Source organism: Perca flavescens, chromosome 19 (assembly GCF_004354835.1).
Source record: "Perca flavescens isolate YP-PL-M2 chromosome 19, PFLA_1.0, whole genome shotgun sequence".
In the NCBI taxonomy this organism is placed as follows: domain Eukaryota; kingdom Metazoa; phylum Chordata; class Actinopteri; order Perciformes; family Percidae; genus Perca; species Perca flavescens.
Genome location: NC_041349.1, coordinates 3,478,075 through 3,500,574, shown reverse-complemented (window position 1 = coordinate 3,500,574; position 22,500 = coordinate 3,478,075). Strand labels below are relative to the sequence as shown.

The 22,500-nt window shown below is 45.4% G+C and overlaps 1 protein-coding gene across 1 annotated transcript in view; it reads right to left on the bottom strand.

Moving 5' to 3' along the window:
* Nucleotides 1-22,500, bottom strand: part of LOC114545285 (serrate RNA effector molecule homolog) — a 27,891-nt gene that overhangs the window by 3,650 nt on the left and 1,741 nt on the right. The window contains exons 3-15 of the mRNA XM_028563581.1: nt 20,829-21,083; nt 19,015-19,075; nt 16,177-16,474; nt 14,352-14,620; nt 11,259-11,396; nt 11,015-11,183; nt 8,509-8,636; nt 6,803-6,864; nt 6,571-6,649; nt 5,988-6,152; nt 4,638-4,802; nt 3,805-3,958; nt 3,215-3,327 (exon numbers count right to left, since the gene is read on the bottom strand). Coding sequence (XP_028419382.1) covers nt 3,215-3,327; nt 3,805-3,958; nt 4,638-4,802; nt 5,988-6,152; nt 6,571-6,649; nt 6,803-6,864; nt 8,509-8,636; nt 11,015-11,183; nt 11,259-11,396; nt 14,352-14,620; nt 16,177-16,474; nt 19,015-19,075; nt 20,829-21,083 — 2,056 coding nt within the window. The remainder of the gene's footprint in view (nt 1-3,214; nt 3,328-3,804; nt 3,959-4,637; nt 4,803-5,987; nt 6,153-6,570; nt 6,650-6,802; nt 6,865-8,508; nt 8,637-11,014; nt 11,184-11,258; nt 11,397-14,351; nt 14,621-16,176; nt 16,475-19,014; nt 19,076-20,828; nt 21,084-22,500) is intronic.

Here is a 22,500-nt window from a genome sequence, read left to right as displayed (position 1 = left end):
CAGCACCCACGGGAGCACCACCAACACCCTGAGCCACAGCACCCACGGGAGCACCACCAACACCCTGAGCCACAGCACCCACGGGAGCACCACCAACACCCTGAGCCACAGCACCCACGGGAGCACCACCAACGCCCTGAGCCACAGCACCCACGGGAGCACCACCAACACCCTGAGCCACAGCACAGCACCCACGGGAGCACCACCAACACCCTGAGCCACAGCACCCACGGGAGCACCACCAACACCCTGAGCCACAGCACCCACGGGAGCACCACCAACACCCTGAGCCACAGCACCCACGGGAGCACCACCAACACCCTGAGCCACAGCACCCACGGGAGCACCACCAACACCCTGAGCCAGCACCCACGGAGCACCACCAACACCAGCCACAGCACCCACGGGAGCACCACCAACACCCTGAGCCACAGCACAGCACCCACGGGACCACCACCAACACCCTGAGCCACAGCACCCACGGGACCACCACCAACACCCTGAGCCACAGCACCCACAGGAGCACCACCAACACCCTGAGCCACAGCACAGCACCCACGGGAGCACCACCAACACCCTGAGCCACAGCACCCACGGGAGCACCACCAACACCCTGACCCACAGCACCCACGGGAGCACCACCAACACCCTGAGCCACAGCACCCACGGGAGCACCACCAACACCCTGAGCCACAGCACCCACGGGAGCACCACCAACACCCTGAGCCACAGCACCCACGGGAGCACCACCAACACCCTGAGCCACAGCACCCACGGGAGCACCACCAACACCCTGAGCCATAGCACCCACGGGAGCACCACCAACACCCTGAGCCACAGCACCCACGGGAGCACCACCAACACCCTGAGCCACAGCACCCACGGGAGCACCACCAACACCCTGAGCCACAGCACCCACGGGAGCACCACCAACACCCTGAGCCACAGCACAGCACCCACGGGAGCACCACCAACACCCTGAGCCACAGCACAGCACCCACGGGACCACCACCAACACCCTGAGCCACAGCACCCACGGGACCACCACCAACACCCTGAGCCACAGCACCCACAGGAGCACCACCAACACCCTGAGCCACAGCACAGCACCCACGGGAGCACCACCAACACCCTGAGCCACAGCACAGCACCCACGGGAGCACCACCGACACCCTGAGCCACAGCACCCACGGGAGCACCACCGACACCCTGAGCCACAGCACCCACGGGAGCACCACCGACACCCTGAGCCACAGCACCCACGGGAGCACAACCAACACCCTGAGCCACAGCACCCACGGGACCACCACCAACACCCTGAGCCACAGCACCCACAGGAGCACCACCAACACCCTGAGCCACAGCACAGCACCCACGGGAGCACCACCAACACCCTGAGCCACAGCACCCACGGGAGCACCACCAACACCCTGAGCCATAGCACCCACGGGAGCACCACCAACACCCTGAGCCACAGCACCCACGGGAGCAGTACCAATAGAGCTTTTTCACGGCAGACATGTTGACATGTCATAATAGGAAAAGCTAGGGCTGTGCTCGACTGAAGAAATTCTGAGTCGATTAAGAATCATTCAATTGTATCAACGATTAGTTGATTTAATCGACAGATCTGTTAATTTGAGTTTTTTTTTTTTTTTTTTTAAACCTTTATTTATCCAGGTAAACTGTTTGAGAACAACTTCTAATTTACAAACATGACTTTCGCCGCAAAGAGTCATGCAAAATGATGCATATATTGAATATGATGACGCCTCCTTTGCATATTTAAACAACATTTCAGAAAACGTGTAATACAAGAAATAACTGCCTTAATGAAAGTAATCAAAGTAGGTCTCACAGTGATATCTATTAGGTCAAATGTCAACCCTTAATTCTTGTGTTTACCAGAGATGTGCTCGTACGTTTTATTGGACTTGCATAGACACACAATGTACTAGGGCTGTGCTCGATTGAAGAACTTCTTAATCGACTAACACTCGTTCAATCGTATCGACTAATCGATTAGTTGATTTAATCGACAGATCTGTAAATCTGAGTTTCTCCACAAAGAGTCGGGCTAAAAGCACCACTTTAATTCTTGTGTTTACCAGAGATGTGCTCGTACGGTTCATGGAAATAAGTGATTCAGCATGAAAACAGCATCAGACATGACTAATGGACTAAAGAGATCTAAGTTGACTAAGACCAAAACCACCGATTAGTCGACTAATCGACTAAGAGGGAGCAGCCCTAGTTGACATGTAACAGCCCAGGTGTATTCAGACCCATTAATGATGGCTGCATTCCACTTAGGAGAGGTCCTGGTATTGTTCATGCTGACTCACTGAAATATCTTACTGGGACACTTGGTGGAACTGAGCCATCGTTAAGGTTATCAATCTCAGCTGGGGCTGTGCAATTAATGGATCGGAAAATGGCGTTTTCCTGGCATCTGCTGGCAGAACGCGGCATTGCCTGCCCTAAAGCCCAATTCACCGCAACGATAAACCGAGAAGGAGGCTTTTCGACCCGCTGGATGTGGGTGAGCCCTTGTGGGACCATTGTGTGTTTGGATGTGGATTTAAAAACACCCCCCTTTGAAGGCAGGTTGGGTCACATTGACCCGTTTTCAATTTGTGTTTTATATCCGAAAATATGAGACGTAGAAATAAGCGCTGAAAATGCAAAGAAGAAAATGTTACAATTTAAAACGTTGGAAAAAGCAAAAAAATTGATTCAAGTTCAATAATTGCAACATCTTTCCAGAAGTCGAAGAGTAATCGTGTTAAATTATCATGATTTCAATATTGACTGGAATAATCGTGATTATATTTTTTTCCATAATCGAGCAGCCCTAATCTCAGCTGTGCTTTTCCTACTATCTACTATCTCTCCCCCCCTCTTTCTCTTCATCCGTAACGTTGTAGCCTACTCTGGCAGCTGGCTCCAACGAATAGCCCCAAAAAACGTTGTCGCCGTATAAACGAAAGGCACATCTGATGAAAGAGAGACAGACAAAGAAAGACAGAGAGACAGACAGAGAAACAGACAGGCAGACGGAGAGAGACAAATACAGACAGACAGAGAAACAGAGACAGAGAGAGAGACAGAAAGACAGAGAGAGAGAGAGAGAGAGAGAGAGAGAGAGAGACAGACAGAGACAGACAGACAGACAGAGAGAGAGACAGACATTCAAGAAGACAGACAGACGCACCTCTTGTTCCGGGTCTTTCTTCCCCAGCTTGGCGGCTTCTTCTTCACTCAGCGTCTCCGACTGAGAGAACAGAGGAGCCAGACGCTCCTCACACATCCTCTGATGCTCGCTCACTGTCCAATCAGAGCACAGACACACGATGACGTCATCACCACGGACACAACCAGCACTTACACACCAACCACGGGACCATGGTTAGGAGCCGACAGAAGGGATACACAGCTATGGTGCAAAATTGAACCATTTTAATCACTCGAGAATTGATAAAAAATTATTAGAAATCCCCCAAAATTCCACAGTAAAGACACAAAACCTTGAGGATACCATAGAAAAGTCCAGGCTCGGATGTGTAATCAAAAGCATTTGATATTTATTTGTGTGTGTGTCTGTATATGTGTGTCTCTGTGTGTGTGTGTTTGTTTCTGTGTGTGTGTGTCTGTCTGTATATGTCTCTGTGTGTATATGTGTCTCTCTGTCTGTGAGTCTCTCGGTGAGTGTCTCTCTTTGGGTCTCTGTCTGTGTGTCTCTGTGTGTCTCTGTGTGTCTCTGTGTGTGTGTGTGTGTGTGTGTGTGTGTGTGTGTGTGTGTACCCTCTGTGGCGGTGATCTTGGCTACCGGCAGCGGCCCCCGTACGTGGATCAGACCGCAGCGATGAGGCATCTCGTCCTCGGCGGGATACTCGCAGAAGTTATAATAATCCACCGAGTGAACTAGACGCAGGTAGAGCAGCAGTCTGTCCAGAACCTACACACACACAAACACACAAACACACACAGACACAGACACATGAAATCGTTAAAACACACTTATTTCAAAGTGGACAGACACAAAATAAAACTATCAAAAGCCGTCTTGGTTCATCTTTCCACTGTTCCAACAATCACCACTCTGGTTTGGTTGAAATAAACACTTAATTCACCCATTTACATGTGGAGATATGCTGGCTCTATACACGCTAAAAGTCCTGATTATTTACATGGAGTCTGGTGGAGATATGCTGGCTCTATACACGCTAAAAGTCCTGATTATTTACATGGAGTCTAGTGGAGATATGCTGGCTCTATACACGCTAAAAGTCCTGATTATTTACATGGAGTCTGGTGGAGATATGCTGGCTCTATACACGCTAAAAGTCCTGATTATTTACATGGAGTCTGGTGGAGATATGCTGGCTCTATACACGCTAATAGTCCTGATTATTTACATGGAGTCTGGTGGAGATATGCTGGCTCTATACACGCTAAAAGTCCTGATTATTTACATGGAGTCTAGTGGAGATATGCTGGCTCTATACACGCTAAAAGTCCTGATTATTTACATGGAGTCTGGTGGAGATATGCTGGCTCTATACACGCTAAAAGTCCTGATTATTTACATGGAGTCTGGTGGAGATATGCTGGCTCTATACACGAGTTTGGCCCACCTTCAGTAGTGTCTCGTCCGTCTCCACGGCAACATCAGAGGAGGTGGCGGGGTCTTTGGCGTCGTCGCTGTTCCCCCCCGAGGCTCCGATCAGCTCCTCCTCCTCAGCGCTCACCTCCTCGATCAGATAATCTGTGATGTTCTTCAGGACGGGGTTGGTCTCCATCTGACACACACACACACAGAGTCACAGACAGAGTCCCACACACACACACAGAGTCACAGACAGAGTCCCACACACACACACACACACAGAGACAAACACACAGAGTACCACACACACACACACACACACACACACACAGAGACAAACACACAGAGTACCACACACACACACACAGACAGACAGAGTTAACTTTATCAATAAGAGTAATTTTGTTTGTTTTGCAGTCAATTTAGTATCGTTCAGAATTTTAATGTTTATTTTTAGGTTGTTGTTTTTTTTTCACTGTATTTCCTCTCCTCGTTTAGGGCTGGGTATCATTCAAAAACAAAGTTGATACTGGTGCCTGAACGGAAAAGAAATACGACATTACGGCACATATTATTTCTAAAAAAAACTGAATTATTCTGGAAGAACTCCTTAGGTATTGAATGACGAGTCAATTCGGTCGGTGCCTAACAAGTATTGAATACCCGGCTTTATCCTCATTAAATCTTTCCTTTTTGTTCACTTTTTTATTTTACAGACCATTTGTTTTTGGATTTTTATCTTCGTGTCTTGTTGAATAATTGGAACGTGCCGAGCCCCCTGAGGGGTCTCTGTGTTTCCTTAATGTCTGTTAAAGGTCTCATTGTTGTTGTTTTTTTAAACATGTGCTTAACCTTCGTGTTGTCTTTCCGTTGGCCGTGCAACTTTGTTTTTCTGGGTCGAAAATTGTAACTTTTTTTCAATGTTTTGGACGTCTTTTTCGACACTCTTGTTGCTTTTCTACCAATGTTTTTTGTCACTGTTTCCCCCCCCCAACGTTTTTTTTCTGCACCGTTTGACGTTTTTCCTCCCATGTTTTTGAAGCTTTTCCCGACATTTTGTCACTTTTTTATAACGTTTCTGATATAGAAACTTGTTGAAAATGGGTCAGATTTGCCCCCGAGGACAACACGAGGGTAAAGAACACATGGGGGGCTGTTTCTATTGGTTGAGAGAGAAGTTGAGAGCGTACGCTGTTCCTATTGGTGGAGAGAGAGGTTGGGCTGTTCCTATTGGTGGAGAGAGAGGTTGGGCTGTTTCTATTGGTGGAGAGAGAGGTTGGGCTGTTCCTATTGGTGGAGAGAGAGGTTGGGCTGTTCCTATTGGTGGAGATTGAGGCTGGGCTGTTCCTATTGGTGGAGAGAGAGGTGGAGAGCGTACCTGTCCGGCCCACAGCGCCCCCTTCTGGTCCAGGCTGTGGACGAGTCTGGCCGAGAGGCGGATGTCGTTCCTCACCACCGGCTTGTGGTGCGTCAGGCCGTTAACGGTGCGAACGCGCCGACACAGATCTCTGTTCACCACCGGAGACAGTTCACAGTCTCGCAGCTGCAACACAAAGTACACATTCAAGGTACTTTTACCATGGTCTGATACTCTGTGTGTGTGTGTGTTTGTCCTTCTGTACAGATCAGTCTCTGTGTGTGTGTGTGTGGACGTGTGTATTTTTAGGTGTGTGTGAAAAAGCTTTTATAAAAAGTCAGAAAAAAGTCTAAATATTTACAACAAAAAGGCCTAAAAATGTCAAAATATGTATTCATTTGTTGGGCAGATTTAGTTACTTTACATAATACAGCTTTCAGAGAAAATATTTTAACAAAAAAAGTTGTAAAATTTCAACAACAAATCATAATATTTCATAAGAGAGTTGAACTACAGCTTGCTGATGATACTTGGGTCAGGCTTTGAATGCAGGACTAACTGGTAACTTGTGTTTTCATAGTACTACTGCAGTAAGTGTTGTTACCCTGATGTTCTGCAGGCTCCAGCACGTCTCCTTAATGTTCACACTGCGGTCAAATGTCACCCAGCACCGCCTGAAGAACCTGAAACACAAAGAGAGAGAGAGAGAGAGAGAGAGAGAGAGAGAGAGAGAGAGAGAGAGAGATGAACAAGATGTTTAGCAGGTATAATGTTCACCATCTTAGCTTTAGCATGTTAACAGAAAGTAAACCAAGTTGAGTCTCCTCAGTTCTCACCTCCTCTCGGGCTGAGGGTCCGACAGCGCCACCCGCAGGAAGCCCGGGTACCTGCGACACAACTACACACACACACACACACACACACACACACACACACACACACACACACACACACACACACACACACACACACACACACACACACACACACACACACACACAGGTACAGATATGACGTCATAACTAATAATAAATACAATTATTATCTGCAAAATTATGAGATTATCTTCACGAGTGAATGCATGATTTATTCAGCTGGAGCTATAATTATAATAATCAAAATGTACCAAAATTCTTTAGTTTTTTGGTCCGTTCCAAAGAGGCAGAGTAGTCTTACCCTCAGTACTCTGAATTAGGGCTGGGCGATATGGTTGAAAACTGTATCACGATAAAAGTTTTTCATATCGGTCGATATCGATAATTATTGATATTTTTTATGACCTATTTAAAATAAGGACCAGGAGAAAAATATATTAAATTTAAACATTTTTATTTTAAACTTAACCCTGCTCTGATTATAATCCCCTCAGTTATAAAAGCAGAAATGTCAACACAACCATGGAAAACACTCAAATAATTAAAATGTAAACAGGTCTAAAATCACAATGAACACTTAACAATTATCTCTTAACATTAAAGGTGCAAAATTAAAGTAAGTAAGAAATGCTTAATAAAGTGCCATAAAATAGTGCAAAGTGTTAGCTAAATATAAGAAACCTGAGAAGGAACTATTTTCTGCAGGTTTAGTGCTAGGTTGGTAACCTGGCTTCTGGACAGTGCTCCGCATGTCTGCCTCCGTTATTTCTTTGTAGTGTTTAGTAAGGCGCTGATGCAGAGTACCTCTCCATGGTGGTCTGCTGCTTGTGCGGTGTAGCAGCTGCAGATGTTGTTGGATGTTGATGGCGAATACGGCTGTGCTCCAAAGTGTGAGCGCGGCTAAAGTGGTAAAACAAGTTTATGGTATCACCAGTGTTGGTCTGACGACATTGGTCTGACTACGGTCAGACTTATAAAATCCCCAAAACTGCCATACTGACTTTTCCCGTTTTAGCAACGATTTCCTCGCTCGCTGCGGCACTCACTTTCCACTCCACGCCGGTTCTGTTATTGAAGAACACGAGACAGCGATGTGGCGCAACCAAACATGATACTGTTACATGATTGGCTGTTAGAGTGTCACTCCCCACGTTGCTAGGTTACCAGAGAGTGAGTGCCTTTGTTCATGCAACCAAACTTGATTCACAACCTCTGGTTTCTTCTGATGAAGAAAAACAAGTTATCGAACGTTTTATTGACCACATTTTCTATTGATATTGATTATGTGTCTATCGCGATACATATCGTTATCGTTTTATCGCCCAGCCCTACTCTGAATAAAACCAGTATTGCTGTACTGGTAGCTTAACACAGCCATTATAAAGACAACAGGAGGCCCGTTCCCCATTGGTTCCAATGGGAGCTACTCTAAAACTTGACCTTTGAAAGATGGCCACCATACGGTTCCATTCTGGAAGTCAGTATTCCATTGCTAGGCAACAGCCTGGCCCCATGTCAACATCCTGTCAGTTGATGCCATTAAACATAAAATCAACTTGGGTCCATTTGAAATGTTTATGTTTACATCTTTGAAAAGGTCTCACGGGTGTACAGGTCGTCAGTGTGTGTGTGTGTGTGTGTGTGTGTGTGTGTGTGTGTGTCGTTACCGCGGTGATCTCCTCCTTGGAAACTTCTGGCGGGATGCTTCGGATGAACAAGGAGGTGGTGAGGTGGAGGGGGCGGGGCTTAGCTGGAGCCTCCTTCTCTCTCTCCTTCCCTCGCTCTTTACGACGCTCTGACATACAGACACACACACACACACTTTACTAACAGTCTATCGCCCCCCGACTTATAACGTTAAACATAAAATTTGGTGTCGGGAAAAAAAATGGCAAAAAAACCCGTAGAAAACAGAAACACTGAAGTGAAAGTGTAGAAAAATGCCACAAGAATGTTGAAAAGATCGACCCAAAGGACAAATGAGAAAGTAACTAAAATACTAAACTAAAACGTGGAGAAAAAAGGAAATAAAAGCCTGTAGAAACTTTAGTGGAAATCTGCAGCAGTAAAAGTTAACCCTCTCCTTGATTTCATGTTTACGGAGGAGGAGAACCAGGAGAAGGAGAACCAGGAAATGAGTCGGGGGGGAAAAGCAACGCTATCAAGCCACGCCCACGGCAGTCGCTATGACGACCAGCCAATAGGGCTTTGACTTTTGCCCAAAAATCAAATTCAAAGTTTGTTTATTTATTAACATTAATAATTGAATGTATTCGAATATTTATATAGTTTGACCATTAAATGCCTTCAGTAAGACCTTTATTGGTATCAAACTTAAGTTTCAAAAAAATAAAAATAAAGTCAGACCCTGGATTAAACACAAACACTATGTTTTCGACAGGAAGTTCGGAGCTTTCACCGAGAGCCTACGTAAGTGGTCTGATGTTTATACTTGTGTGCTGGTGTGTGTGTCGAGCTGCCGCGCGTGTGTGTGTGTGTGGGCAGTGTTGCCAATTTAGCAACTTTTCAGACCCCCCCCTTAGCGACTTTTTTGTCACAAAAGAGACTAGCGACTAATCTGCCGACTTTCTGTAGAAAAGAAAAAAAAAAAAAAAAAAAAAAAGTCGCCAGTATTGTCCAGTGAGCACGCAAGGTATTTATCTCCTGTGGCCCCAAAACAGTCTCCTCTCTCTTCTGTTGTGTGACTGAGGAGCTGTGTGTGTGTGTGTGTGTGTGTGTGTGTGTGTGTGTGTGTGTGTGTGTGTGTCGGCCCGCACCCACGAAGCTCCGACCTGCAGAGGAGCAGAAGCCGCACCTTCGCCAAAATGAAGACTGAAAAACAGAACTATTTTGGTACATTTACTCGCCACGTGGCAGATAGCCATACATATAGATTTTATTTATTAATTATATATTATTTAAATGTAATATTTAGTGTTAAATAATTGTAAAATGTAGTACAGAGTCTCTAGTCTGAGAACTTACGTGTCACAAACGGCAATTCCACAACTGTACATCAGCGTGAAAGACGACATACTAAAGGAGATCAAAGACATATTGTGGATATTTAAAATGTCTTCCAGTTCCAGTGTTAAATATTCTTTAGAAATAAAAGTGTATTGATCTTTGAAAAGGTGTACCTGTAGTATTATTATCATTATTATTATTATTATTATTATTATTATGACATTATCATTATATTAGATGCAAATGGTCTCTCGATTACAATATTATCGTTTATCGCAATAATTTCTGGGACAATTTATCGTCCAGCAAAATTTGTTATCGTGACAGGCCTAGGCACGCGACGGGAGAAAGACGCTGCTGAGCTGGTCTGGCGCTGGCCTGGCGCAGGTCTGGCGCCGGGCGAGCCGGCCTTCTTTGAGAATTAGGGGGGAATGCAACGCTACCGAGCCACGGCCAAGAGACGTGCGTTGCCGCCACGCGTAGTTGCATTTGGAAATGCGTGAAAAAGCCTCGGAATCTGAACTGAAAACAACGTTTACAAGCAAACACACTTACAAAAAATATATATGGCCATAACAGGTCCGAATATTAAGGGCTGCCTAATATTCGTTCGAATATCATTATTTTTTTTAAATATTCGAATGATATTCTAATAAAAGTTCGGAGCCAAAGACCTACCAGCCAGGCTGAGGCGGTACTAAAATCTGCAATGGAAAAGGGACGCACAGCGCGTCGAGTCGAGGCGAGAAAAGCGAGCTCACTACAAGCTCTCGTATACAACCAAGTGAAATCACGGTCAACCCGTGATTAATTTCTAGCGCGTTTAATATTTCAAATTAACCTAACAGAAATTATTAAACACGTTAAGTTTGACAGCACTAAATGGCACGATCATTTTCACCATCGTGATGCACACCCCTGTTGATAGCCGACTATGCTATTCGCCACGATAGAGATAAAGGCAGCCTGTTATAATGTGCCCTGCTCCTAGCACTCAGTACCTCTTGCTGATGTGAAGTTAACTCTGCTGTCTGTGCCTCATCGTGACCAGTCACGGCTAATGACGTAGGCCTAACTCTTCTTCCTCAGTTTCTTTTACACGCAGCATATACAGTAAGTGATCGTATTCGCGCCCCCTGCTGTTGGCTGTTAATATCGCTTTATTAGTCAGTCCGTCGCCGGTCTCTGTTATGAAGCAGTTCTTACTGTTCTCTCCGTCCTCCTCGTCCTCCTCCTTCTCCTCGTCCTCCTCCTTCTCCTCGTCCTCCTCCTTCTCCTCGTCCTCCTCCTTCTCTCCGTCGGAGTGCGAGGAGTCCGAGTCGGAGGCGCTGCCCTCGCCGCTGTCCACCGACACGCTGCGTTTCCTCTTCCTGCCCTGAGAGGACGAGACGGGGGTTCAACACCGGCACTGGAGCGTTAGCATCGCAGCTAACCACGGAAACAAACTCACCTTCTTGGTCGCCTTCTCTTTTTCTTCTTCTTCTTCTTCATCATCCTTCTTTTCATCCTCGTCATCCTCGCCATCCTCCCCTTCTTCTCCTTCTTCTTTCTCCTTCTCTCCGTTCTGCTTGGAGTCCCCTTCGCCGTCCTGAGAGAGAGAGAGAGACAGACAGAGAGAGAAACATTTAAGTGAACGAACATTTGATTAGCTTAAAGAAAAAAAGAGGGGGGAGGAGACGTAAAAATGAGATTGTCAAACTCAACTTCCCAGAGGGCCACGCTGGAAAAACAGAATCACATTAAGGGCCAGACATGGAGAGTTTATTGACATGCTTTTATTTCATCGAAAAAGTAAAATATCTTTGACTCAATTATTGCATGTCTCATATAGTCTTCTCTCTTACAGTTTGGTCCACATAAAGCCCTGAAAAAGTCAGCAAAAAGTTTCAAAAGCCATCCTAGAATTCAGCAAATCAAGCTGAACAATCATGATAATCTAAGTATGCTACCACCCAGCTGACTCACAACAAGCTCTTTCACAGTAGTGTTAATTTCGTCAGACGAGACTAAATATGTTCGTCAACGACTTTTTTTCCCCGTGACTAAGACGAGACGATGACGAGACTGCGCCGATGTCCAAAAACGCTGACTAAGACTAAATTAACGTGCTTTATTGTGGAAGAAAAAAAGACAAGACTAAAAACAACACGTATGTTGCGTTCACTTTAAACTCGCCTCGCCAGCCTCGTGCTGCGTTCAAAGTTATAGTAAAATACCATTTTCCTATGCAGTGGTTGTCTCTTATTTTAGGAATTTACTGGTGAAATAAGGAAGAGGCTCAATATTTATATAACTTTATATAATTTATTTTTATATAAATATTTGACTGAAATCGTTATCAGAAATAATCTAACAAATAATTTATTTAAAAAGAAAAACTAAAATGTTTTGACTAAAACTAAAATGACGAGACTTTTAGTCGACTAAAACTTGACTAACAAAAAGAGATACGTGAATGACTAAATATGACTAAAACTAACAAGGACATGTGGCACAAGACTAAGATTAAATTAAAAATAGGTGACAAAATTAACACTATTTCACAGCCTGAATATGCAAACTCTCTGCTTCTGGGGGAACTTCTGAGTCTCAAAGTCGGCATATTTGCCAAATTCTGCTTCGAGTGTCACGTAATTGACCGTTGGCAAAACCCCGCCCTCGAACGGTCCTCGTCCAATCCTAGCTTAGCAACTGTAACTAAGGAGAAGGACCCCCGTCAAACATTGCAATTTCAGCAAGATGGTGAAACGATGTGCCTATGGCACATGCAAGTCTGACACCAAGTACCCCAAAAGTTTAGAGGGAGGGGTCGTTTTTTTCGCCTTTCCAAAGCCCGAGACCCAAGCGGAAAGATGCCGACAATGGATTGAGCGGTGTGGGAGACCCCACTCACAGCTAAATGCCTCGAAGATTAATAAGCATAGCTACATATGTCTGCTCCAAGGTAAGTAAAGCTAGCGAGCTAACTTATATCAATTATCAATAAGTAAGTAGCTAAGTACATAACAGTTACAATCTGTAAAACTGGACTTAAGTTAACAGTTGTGGTTCTATAGAGCATTATTATCGAAAGTAGTAAAGTTAGCTAGAACATTAGATACTTTATTATTCCGTAGGAAATTCAGGCAGCCTGATAGCTGTTAGCCTGTCAAGCACACGTTGCTATCGACACAGATAATTCAGCGAGAGGTTGAGAGTCATTGAACATGTCCCTCCGCTGCATATTGCAGCCCTTTCTGTCGTGCCCTGGAGGATATGTCTGCTGCATTACTCCAAAACCAATCACTTATACCAACAGGTATGGTGCTCAGCCCAGCCATGGCTATGTGTCTGGTTCTCCATTGTTTGACGGGCGTAGTAACAGTAACTAGGGGGCGTGGCTTTTGCGAATGGTCAATTGCAAGTTGAACAACAGTTTCCCATGTTTTTGGTTTTATTGTGAACCTAACTTGATATGCGGGCCGGATCAGAATGTGCGAGGGGCCAGATTTGGCCCGCGGGCCTCGAGTTTGACACGTGTGTCATAAACGAAGTAAAGTCTGATCTAAGTGAGGTCATCGACTCAACACAGGATGCCCGACAGTTTTTAAACTGATCTCGTTCAAGTCTCACAGGAAAAGTGAGCTTCTCCATCCTTTGGATGCTTTTTAAAAATGTTTATTTGTTTAGTTCCTCTCCAGGAAAGGTTTTTCCTTCAGTAGAATAAAACTATGTGTGTATTTTGGGCCAGTAGAACTGATAGGTTGAATATTTCAGCATTCAGGTTGTCAAGTGTAGTTCATAGCTTGTACGTAGGGTACGACACAAGAAGGTTAGTCAACCTCCACCCACAGGAATAGATTGGAGTGTGTGAATCTATTAGGAGCATCGGCCTAAGCATAAGAAGTGCAGTTTAAGAGTAAACTGGTGCACTGAAATAGATTTCTTAGGCTGTGTGAGCACAAAAAGAGTTTAAAAAGGATCCATTTTGATGTACATGTTGGTCACCCTTGAGCAGACACGTCTGTATGCTCACGGATTTCTCGTTGTCATGAGAGTAGAGCTGGGCATTACATCGATATTATATCGATATCGTGATATGAGACTAGATATCATCTTAGATTTTGGATATCGTAATATGGGATAAGTGTTGTCTTTTCCTGGTTTTAAAGGCTGCATTACAAGTTATGTCATTTTCTGAACTTACCTCTCGATGGTGTTCAGAAACGAACTCACCAGACTGTTGTAACTGTTCTATTATTTGCCTTTACCCACTTATATCCACATTACTGATGATTATTTATCAAACATCTCATACTGTAAATATTTTGTGAAAGCACCAATAGTCAACCCTAAAATATTGTTGCGGTATCGATATCGAGGTATTTGGTCAAAAATTATCGTGATATTTGATTTTCTCCATATCGCCCAGCCCTACATGAGAGTCTGTTCATTGTTTTAAATAAAGCTGCATTTGATTTGAACTCATCTGACTGCCCGTCATCTTTTGAAGTCTCCCAACATCATATTTCTGAGTGATCGCCCGATAACAAGAACCTCTCACCTTCTCTGAGTCTTTAGTCCCGCCCTTCTCTCTGGTGGTCTCTGTCCGAGTCCCCGGCGTCTCCGAGCCAGTCGGACCGCTCGCCTTTCCTCCGCTCGCCTCCCCGAGACTCTTCTCTCCCGAGGAGGAGGCAGCAGGGGTGGCGGCGGTTGCAGGGTTAGCGTTAGCGCTGGCAGCGCTGCTCGGCTCGCCGCCTGGCGCTGCTGCGGCCGTCGGGACCTCCAAAACCTGCAGGTCAAAGTCCGTCCCGCCCTCCATCTTTATCACCGCTGCAGAGACAGGAAAGAAAAGGCAGGTTAATATAAATGTTTGTATGTATGTATGTATGTCTATGTATGTCTGTCTAATATATATATATATATATATATATATATATATATATATATATATATAAGCTGGGTACATTGTAGGGCTGCTCCCTCTTGAACCGGTGCCGACGTAAACGGTAGTAACGAGACCGAATAAGAACGAAAGTTTCGGTGCCTCATTTTGGTGCTCGACTATACAATACACCTGACAGCATGTAACGTTAGCCTACCTTTAGCTAGCAGCTGGATTAATCACGGTTAAAATGGTGACAGCTAACGTTAAACAGTGTAAAGTGTGACTGTATTTCACTGTGGAGGACTTCTACAGCGGGATGTAACAGTCTGCTCTGCAGCGCAGCAGCTGCCGTTGTCGCAATTCATAGATATACAGTATGTTTATATGGTCGGAATTAAACAACACAGATTCACTTAAAACAGGTAGCCTCGTGGTGCATTCACAGTAATTGTAAAATACCCTTTTCCCATCTGGGGTTCAACAGCAGTTTACTGGTGAAATAAGTTATTGTTATTACGTTATTATTAAATCTTTAATTTTGACCATGGCCTTAGCAATAAACAAGTCACTGACTGTTGTTTACTACACTTATTTTTTTTTCTTCTTTTTTTTTTTTACTTTATTGAAAAGTACCGGTTCAGGCACCGTTTAGGCACCGGCACCGTTTTAAAAGTATCGATTTAGCACCGGAATCAAAAAAAAAAAAAAAAAAAACAATACTCAACCCTAATGCTGAATGACTTATTTCCAAGAAACGTACGAGCACATCTCTGGTAAACACAAGAATTAAAGTGGTGCTTTTAACACGACTCTTTGTGGAGAAACTCAGATTTACAGATCTGTCGATTAACTCAACTAATCGATAAGTCGATACAATTGAACGAGTGTTAGTATTTCTTCAACCAAGCACAACCCCAGTACATTGTGTGTATGTATGAATGCGGATAACGTTAGCGATCGTGAGATGCTCGGTGCACTTCTGGAGATGAATCGGCGACAACACTTTTTTTTCTCTGATTCAAGGCTTTGTTCTAACACCGCTGGGCGCTCCCTCTCTATCTCGCTCCAACATATAACGTTTTCGGGGGGTCGTTTCGGACAGTAGTCTAATAATACTCTAGAGATGAAGTCAGACTCAGTGGAGAGTGAAACTGAAGCAGAGGACCAGACATTTTTTAATTCATTAACTTTATTGTCTATCAGGCAAATATAACGCTGATCCCTAGTAAATAGCGATATCTTCAAAGGTTCTTGACGTGGGAGGCAGTTGACTGCTCTCGAGAATCAAGGTAAGTAAAAACGGAGAGTTTGCAGACTTCATTACCCAGAAGCCTCTGCAGTTAACTAGATGTTTACAGCCTGTCTGTGTCTACAGTAGCTTGATGATGCAGGCCTACCAGCATCCTTGCTGACTCCATTACCCAGAAGCCCCCTTGCAGCGAGCCTACCTGCAGCCTTGCTGACTCCATTACCCAGAAGCCCTTGCAGCCAGCGAGCCTACCTGCATCCAGCAGCTTGATGATGGCGGGCGCGTGGTCCATGTCCAGCGCCACGTTGTCCAGCCACCCGTTGTCGAGCAGGAACAGGAAGACGGACAGCCGCGTTTTGAGGGCGCCCAGAGACTCCGCCCCCCGGGCCGTGATGTCATCGGGGTGGTACTTGGACCGGAACCACTCGTGGTCCTTGTGCTGCAGGAAGAAGTCCTGCAGCTGCTGGCGCCGGAAGTCCAGCTTGTACTGGTTGTAGCGCTTCACGGACTCGGTCTCGTCCACGCTGTCCTCCATGTTCAGCAGGAACTCCTGGAGACACAGAGACACACATCTGGAACATCTGGGACTACAACTGTCCTCACAGAGACACATCTGTAACAGCTAGGACTACAACTGTCCTCACAGAGACACATCTGGAACATCTAGGACTACAACTGTCCTCAGACACACATCTGGGACTACAACTGTCCTCACAGAGACACATCTGGGACTACAACTGTCCTCACAGAGACACATCTGGGACTACAACTGTCCTCACAGAGACACATCTGTAACAGCTGGGACTACAAATGTCCTAAGAGACACAGCTGGGACTACAACTGTCCTCACAGAGACACATCTGGGACTACAACTGTCCTCACAGAGACACATCTGTAACAGCTGGGACTACAAATGTCCTAAGAGACACATCTGGGACTACAACTCCTCACAGAGACACATCTGTAACAGCTGGGACTACAACTTTCCTCACAGAGACACATCTGGGACTAAAACTGTCCTCACAGACACACATTTGGAACATCTGGGACTACAAGTGTCCTCACAGAGACACATTTGGAACATCTGGGACTACAACTGTCCTCACAGAGACACATCTGGAACATCTGGGACTACAACTGTCCTCACAGAGACACATCTTGGGACTACAACTGTCCTCACAGAGACACATCTGGAACATCTGGGACTACAACTGTCCTCACAGAGACACATCTGGAACATCTGGGACTACAACTGTCCTCACAGAGACACATCTTGGGACTACAACTGTCCTCACAGAGACACATCTGGAACATCTGGGACTACAACTGTCCTCACAGAGACACATCTGGAACATCTGGGACTACAACTGTCCTCACAGAGACACATCTGGGACTACAACTGTCCTAACAGAGACACATCTGGGACTACAACTGTCCTCACAGAGACACATCTTGGGACTACAACTGTCCTCACAGAGGACTGCTTTGGTGGTCGGATAACAAAGAACCGATTTGAAACTAATCTCTAGCTCGAACCAGCACCAGCTCCAGCTCTGCCTTGGTGGAAAAGGGGTATCAGAGACACATCTTTAACATCTGGGACTAAAACTGTCCTTAAAGTGCCCATATTATGAAAAAAACACTTTTTCTGGGATTTGGGGTGTTCTTTTGTGTCTCTGGTGCTTCCACACACATACAAACTTTGAAAAAAATCCATCCATGCTGTTTTGAGTGAGATACGGTTTCTGAATGTGTCCTGCCTTCAGTCTCCTAGTGAGCTGTTCAAAATCGGCTCGGACTGTGACGTCACAGTCCGAAATGAGCTGGCTAACCGCAACCGTTAGCTCGTAGCGTTAGCGTTAGCATGCTAATGCTAACGCTAGCATGCTACGTCGTTCTCAATAGCAAAGCACTGCTACAACACACACAAGTTCACCATGATCTACAAAAGAACTACTTACATGTGCGCCCTCATTTAGAAGTCTCCCAGCTAATCCTGCCTTGTAACTGACCAAAGTTGGAGAAACAGGCTTTCTTTTACTGTCTCTAGAGTAAGCTAGCTGACATGTTCTACATCTGAGCTACTGAGCATGTGCGAGTGCAATCAAAGATAGTACAGAAGAAGAAGAAAAGAGGTCTCACTCTGTAGCTAAAACAGAAACCAGGTGAAAAGAGGATCTGCAGCAGTGAGAGAGAGCTGTGCAGTACAACAAAAATATGGTGTTTTTGAAAATGAAACCATGTAAACCTATTCTGGTACAACCTTAAAATACAGTTATGAACCTGAAAATGAGCATAATATGGGCGCTTTAAAGACACACAGACACATCTGTAACATCTGGGACTAAAACTGTCCTTAAAGACACACAGAGACACACATTTGTAACATCTGGGACTAAAACTGTCCTTAAAGACACACAGAGACACACATCTGTAACATCTGGGACTAAAACTTTCCTTAAAGACACACAGAGACACACATCTGTAACATCTGGGCGTACAACTGTCCTTAAAGACACAGAGACACACATCTGTTAACATCTGGGAGTACAACTGTCCTAAAAGACACACACATCTGTAACATCTGGGAGTACAACTGTCCTTAAAGACACATCTGGAACATCTGGGAGTACAACTGTCCTTAAAGACACACAGAGACACATTTGGAACATCTGGGAGTACAACTGTCCTTAAAGACACACAGAGACACACATTTGGAACATCTGGGAGTACAACTGTCCTTAAAGACACACAGAGACACACATTTGGAACATCTGGGAGTACAACTGTCCTTAAAGACACACAGAGACACACATTTGGAACATCTGGTAGTACAACTGTCCTTAAAGACACACATCTGGAACATCTGGGAGTACAACTGTCCTTAAAGACACACAGAGACACACATTTGGAACATCTGGTAGTAAAACTGTCCTTAAAGACACACATCTGGAACATCTGGGAGTACAACTGTCCTCAATAGCCTCTTTCCGACCAAGTAGTATATTATCAGTACGTGAACACCTTACATACTGTATGTAACCGTTTCCATAGACACTCAATAGTTCTTACGTAAGATGTTGGACTCACCTTGAAGCTCCTCATGGTGGGGGGACCGGGGGGAGGAAGGTCTGGATCCATCATCCCCAACCTGACACACACATACACACACACACTTCATATTAAAATCATCATCAAGAACCAACACAAAAACATAAGAATTTAGGCCGATAATTCCCTCTGCTCTGTTGTGTCCCACTTTCTCATTCCCCCTGCTCTGTTGTGTCCCACGCTCTCATTCCCCCTGCTCTGTTGTGTCCCACGCTCTCATTCCCCCTGCTCTGGTGTAGGGCTGGGCGATATGGTTGAAAACTGTATCACGATAAAAGTTTTTCATATCGGTCGATATCGATAATTATTGATATTTTTTATGACCTATTTAAAATAAGGACCAGGAGAAAAACCCTGCTCTGATTATAATCCCCTCAGTTATAAAAGCAGAAATGTCAACACAACCATGGAAAACACTCAAATAATTAAAATGTAAACAGGTCTAAAATCACAATGAACACTTAACAATTATCTCTTAACATTAAAGGTGCAAAATTAAAGTAAGTAAGAAATGCTTAATAAAGTGCCATAAAATAGTGCAAAGTGTTAGCTAAATATAAGAAACCTGAAAAGAACTATTTTCTGCAGGTTTAGTGCTAGGTTGGTAACCTGGCTTCTGGACAGTGCTCAGCATGTCTGCCTCCGTTATTTCTTTGTAGCGTTTAGTAAGGCGCTGATGCAGAGTACCTCTCCATGGTGGTCTGCTGCTTGTGCGGTGTAGCAGCTGCAGATGTTGTTGGATGTTGATGGCGAATACGGCTGTGCTCCAAAGTGTGAGCGCGGCTAAAGTGGTAAAACAAGTTTATGGTATCACCAGTGTTGGTCTGACGACATTGGTCTGACTACGGTCAGACTTATAAAATCCCCAAAACTGCCATACTGACTTTTCCCGTTTTAGCAACGATTTCCTCGCTCGCTGCGACACTCACTTTCCACTCCACGCCGGTTCTGTTATTGAAGAACACGAGACAGCGATGTGGCGCAACCAAACATGATACTGTTACATGATTGGCTGTTAGAGTGTCACTCCCCACGTTGCTAGGTTACCAGAGAGTGAGTGCCTGGTTTCTTCTGATGAAGAAAAAACAAGTTATCGAACGTTTTATTGACCACATTTTCTATTGATATTGATTATGTGTCTATCGCGATACATATCGTTATCGTTTTATCGCCCAGCCCTACTCTGGTGTGTCCCACGCTCTCATTCCCCCTGCTCTGGTGTGTCCCACTCTCTCATTCCCCCTGCTCTGGTGTGTCCCACGCTCTCATTCCCCCTGCTCTGGTGTGTCCCACGCTCTCATTCCCCCTGCTCTGGTGTGTCCCACTCTCTCATTCCCCCTGCTCTGGTGTGTCCCACTCTCTCATTTCCACTGCTCTGGGGTGTCCCACTCTCTCATTCCCCCTGCTCTGGTGTGTCCCACTCTCTCATTCCCCCTGCTCTGGTGTGTCCCACTCTCTCATTCCCCCTGCTCTGGTGTGTCCCACTCTCTCATTCCCCCCTGCTCTGGTGTGTCCCACGCTCTCATTCCCCCTGCTCTGGTGTGTCCCACTCTCTCATTCCCCCTGTTCTGGTGTGTCCCACTCTCTCATTCCCCCTGCTCTGGTGTGTCCCACTCTCTCATTCCCCCTGCTCTGGTGTGTCCCACTCTCTCATTCCCCCTGCTCTGGTGTGTCCCACTCTCTCATTCCCCCTGCTCTGGTGTGTCCCACGCTCTAAACGTAGTGGTGTAAGTGTAGCCTTATTCGGCTTCTCTGATTGGGTATTAGAGGATTGGGTTTCCCGTGTCTCTGACCTGCCCTGCAGCGGGTGTCCTGCGTGGTGCGGGTGAATGCGGGGGAGGTCGGGGTGCCAGCCCGGGGGCCCCCCCCCCTGAAACGGGGCCCCCCCTCCTCCGTAGGGCATGTCGTAGCGGTAGGGCTCCCCCCGGTGGTCGTCCCAGTCTCGCCTCATGCGTTTGTGCTGAGGGCTGATGTGTCGGGGCGGAGAAAAACGCTCTCTACGACCACGATCGTAGTCCCTCCTCCTCTCTCTGCCGCGGTCCCAGTCCCTACACACACACACACACACACAGAGACACAGACACACAGAGAGAGACACATACATACACAGAGAGAGAGAGAGACACATACATTCACAGAGAGAGAGACAGACACATACATACAGAGAGAGAGAGAGACACATACATTCACAGAGAGAGAGACAGAGACACATACATACATAGAGAGAGAGAGACACATACATACACAGAGAGAGAGAGAGACACATACATTCACAGAGAGAGAGAGAGACACATACATTCACAGAGAGAGAGAGAGAGACACATACATAGAGAGAGAGAGACATACATACACAGAGAGAGAGAGAGACACATACATTCACAGAGAGAGAGAGAGAGACACATACATAGAGAGAGAGAGACACATACATAGAGAGAGAGACACATACATACACAGAGAGAGAGAGAGAGAGACATACACACAGAGATACACACACAGACACACACACAAAGAGACACAGAGAGAGACATGCGCGCAAACACGCGCGCACACACACACACACACACACACACACACACACACAATAACGTGTCAGGATAATAATATAAACATACATTTCTTCACAAAACTGCAAAATAAAACCGAGCAGTCATAAAAACATCCGCTTTATGAAACTACAAGTGAGACACCGCCTCACATCTAAAGACAATCTGTCAGAATAATGTCTCAGATTTTAGGGGTAGTGTGCTTGTGACATAGCGTTGGTCCGACGGGGTTTACCGTTAACGGAAAGTGAGGCTCTCTCTCTCTCCGTGTGTAGAAAAGTACGGTAAGCTGCAGCTGCTGCTGACACAGTGATGCACATTTCCGTGGGGAGTGGAGCTACAGTAGTCAGTGTGTTATGGTCAATGCAAAGATGAACTAAATCACCTGATTAATCCAACGTTATCACAACATCTCTCGGCCATCTTTCACCGCAGAAAGCTGCTATCAGCCAGGCTGAAGCTAATATAGGTAGCCTAAAAAAAGGGGGGGCAGGTCCGAACACTGAACACCTCCCACTGACACTTCGCTGCAACCCAAACTAATATATGTATTCACCTCTATTCACACACACAATGAGGCATATTCTCAGTTGTGATTGAACTGTATTTTTTGAGTTACTATATAGGTCAGTTTTGATCTTGACATATAGGCTGATCATTCTGTAGCAAATAAAAATAACCCCACTATTAATTACATTATCTTAATGCAGTGTCACTACTTCAGCATGTAAATAATACACCTCAAATACATGACATGCACTCTAACAATGCAGCCCTATTTCTGATACCGTGGGGGGGCAGAAATGTTGCCCTGGGGGGCCGCCACGGTCAAATCAACATAGAGGAACCACTGTAACTAACGTTACGGTTCGGAGCAGCGAAGCTGGAAACGTGACACTAATCTTATAATTAGATATTTGTT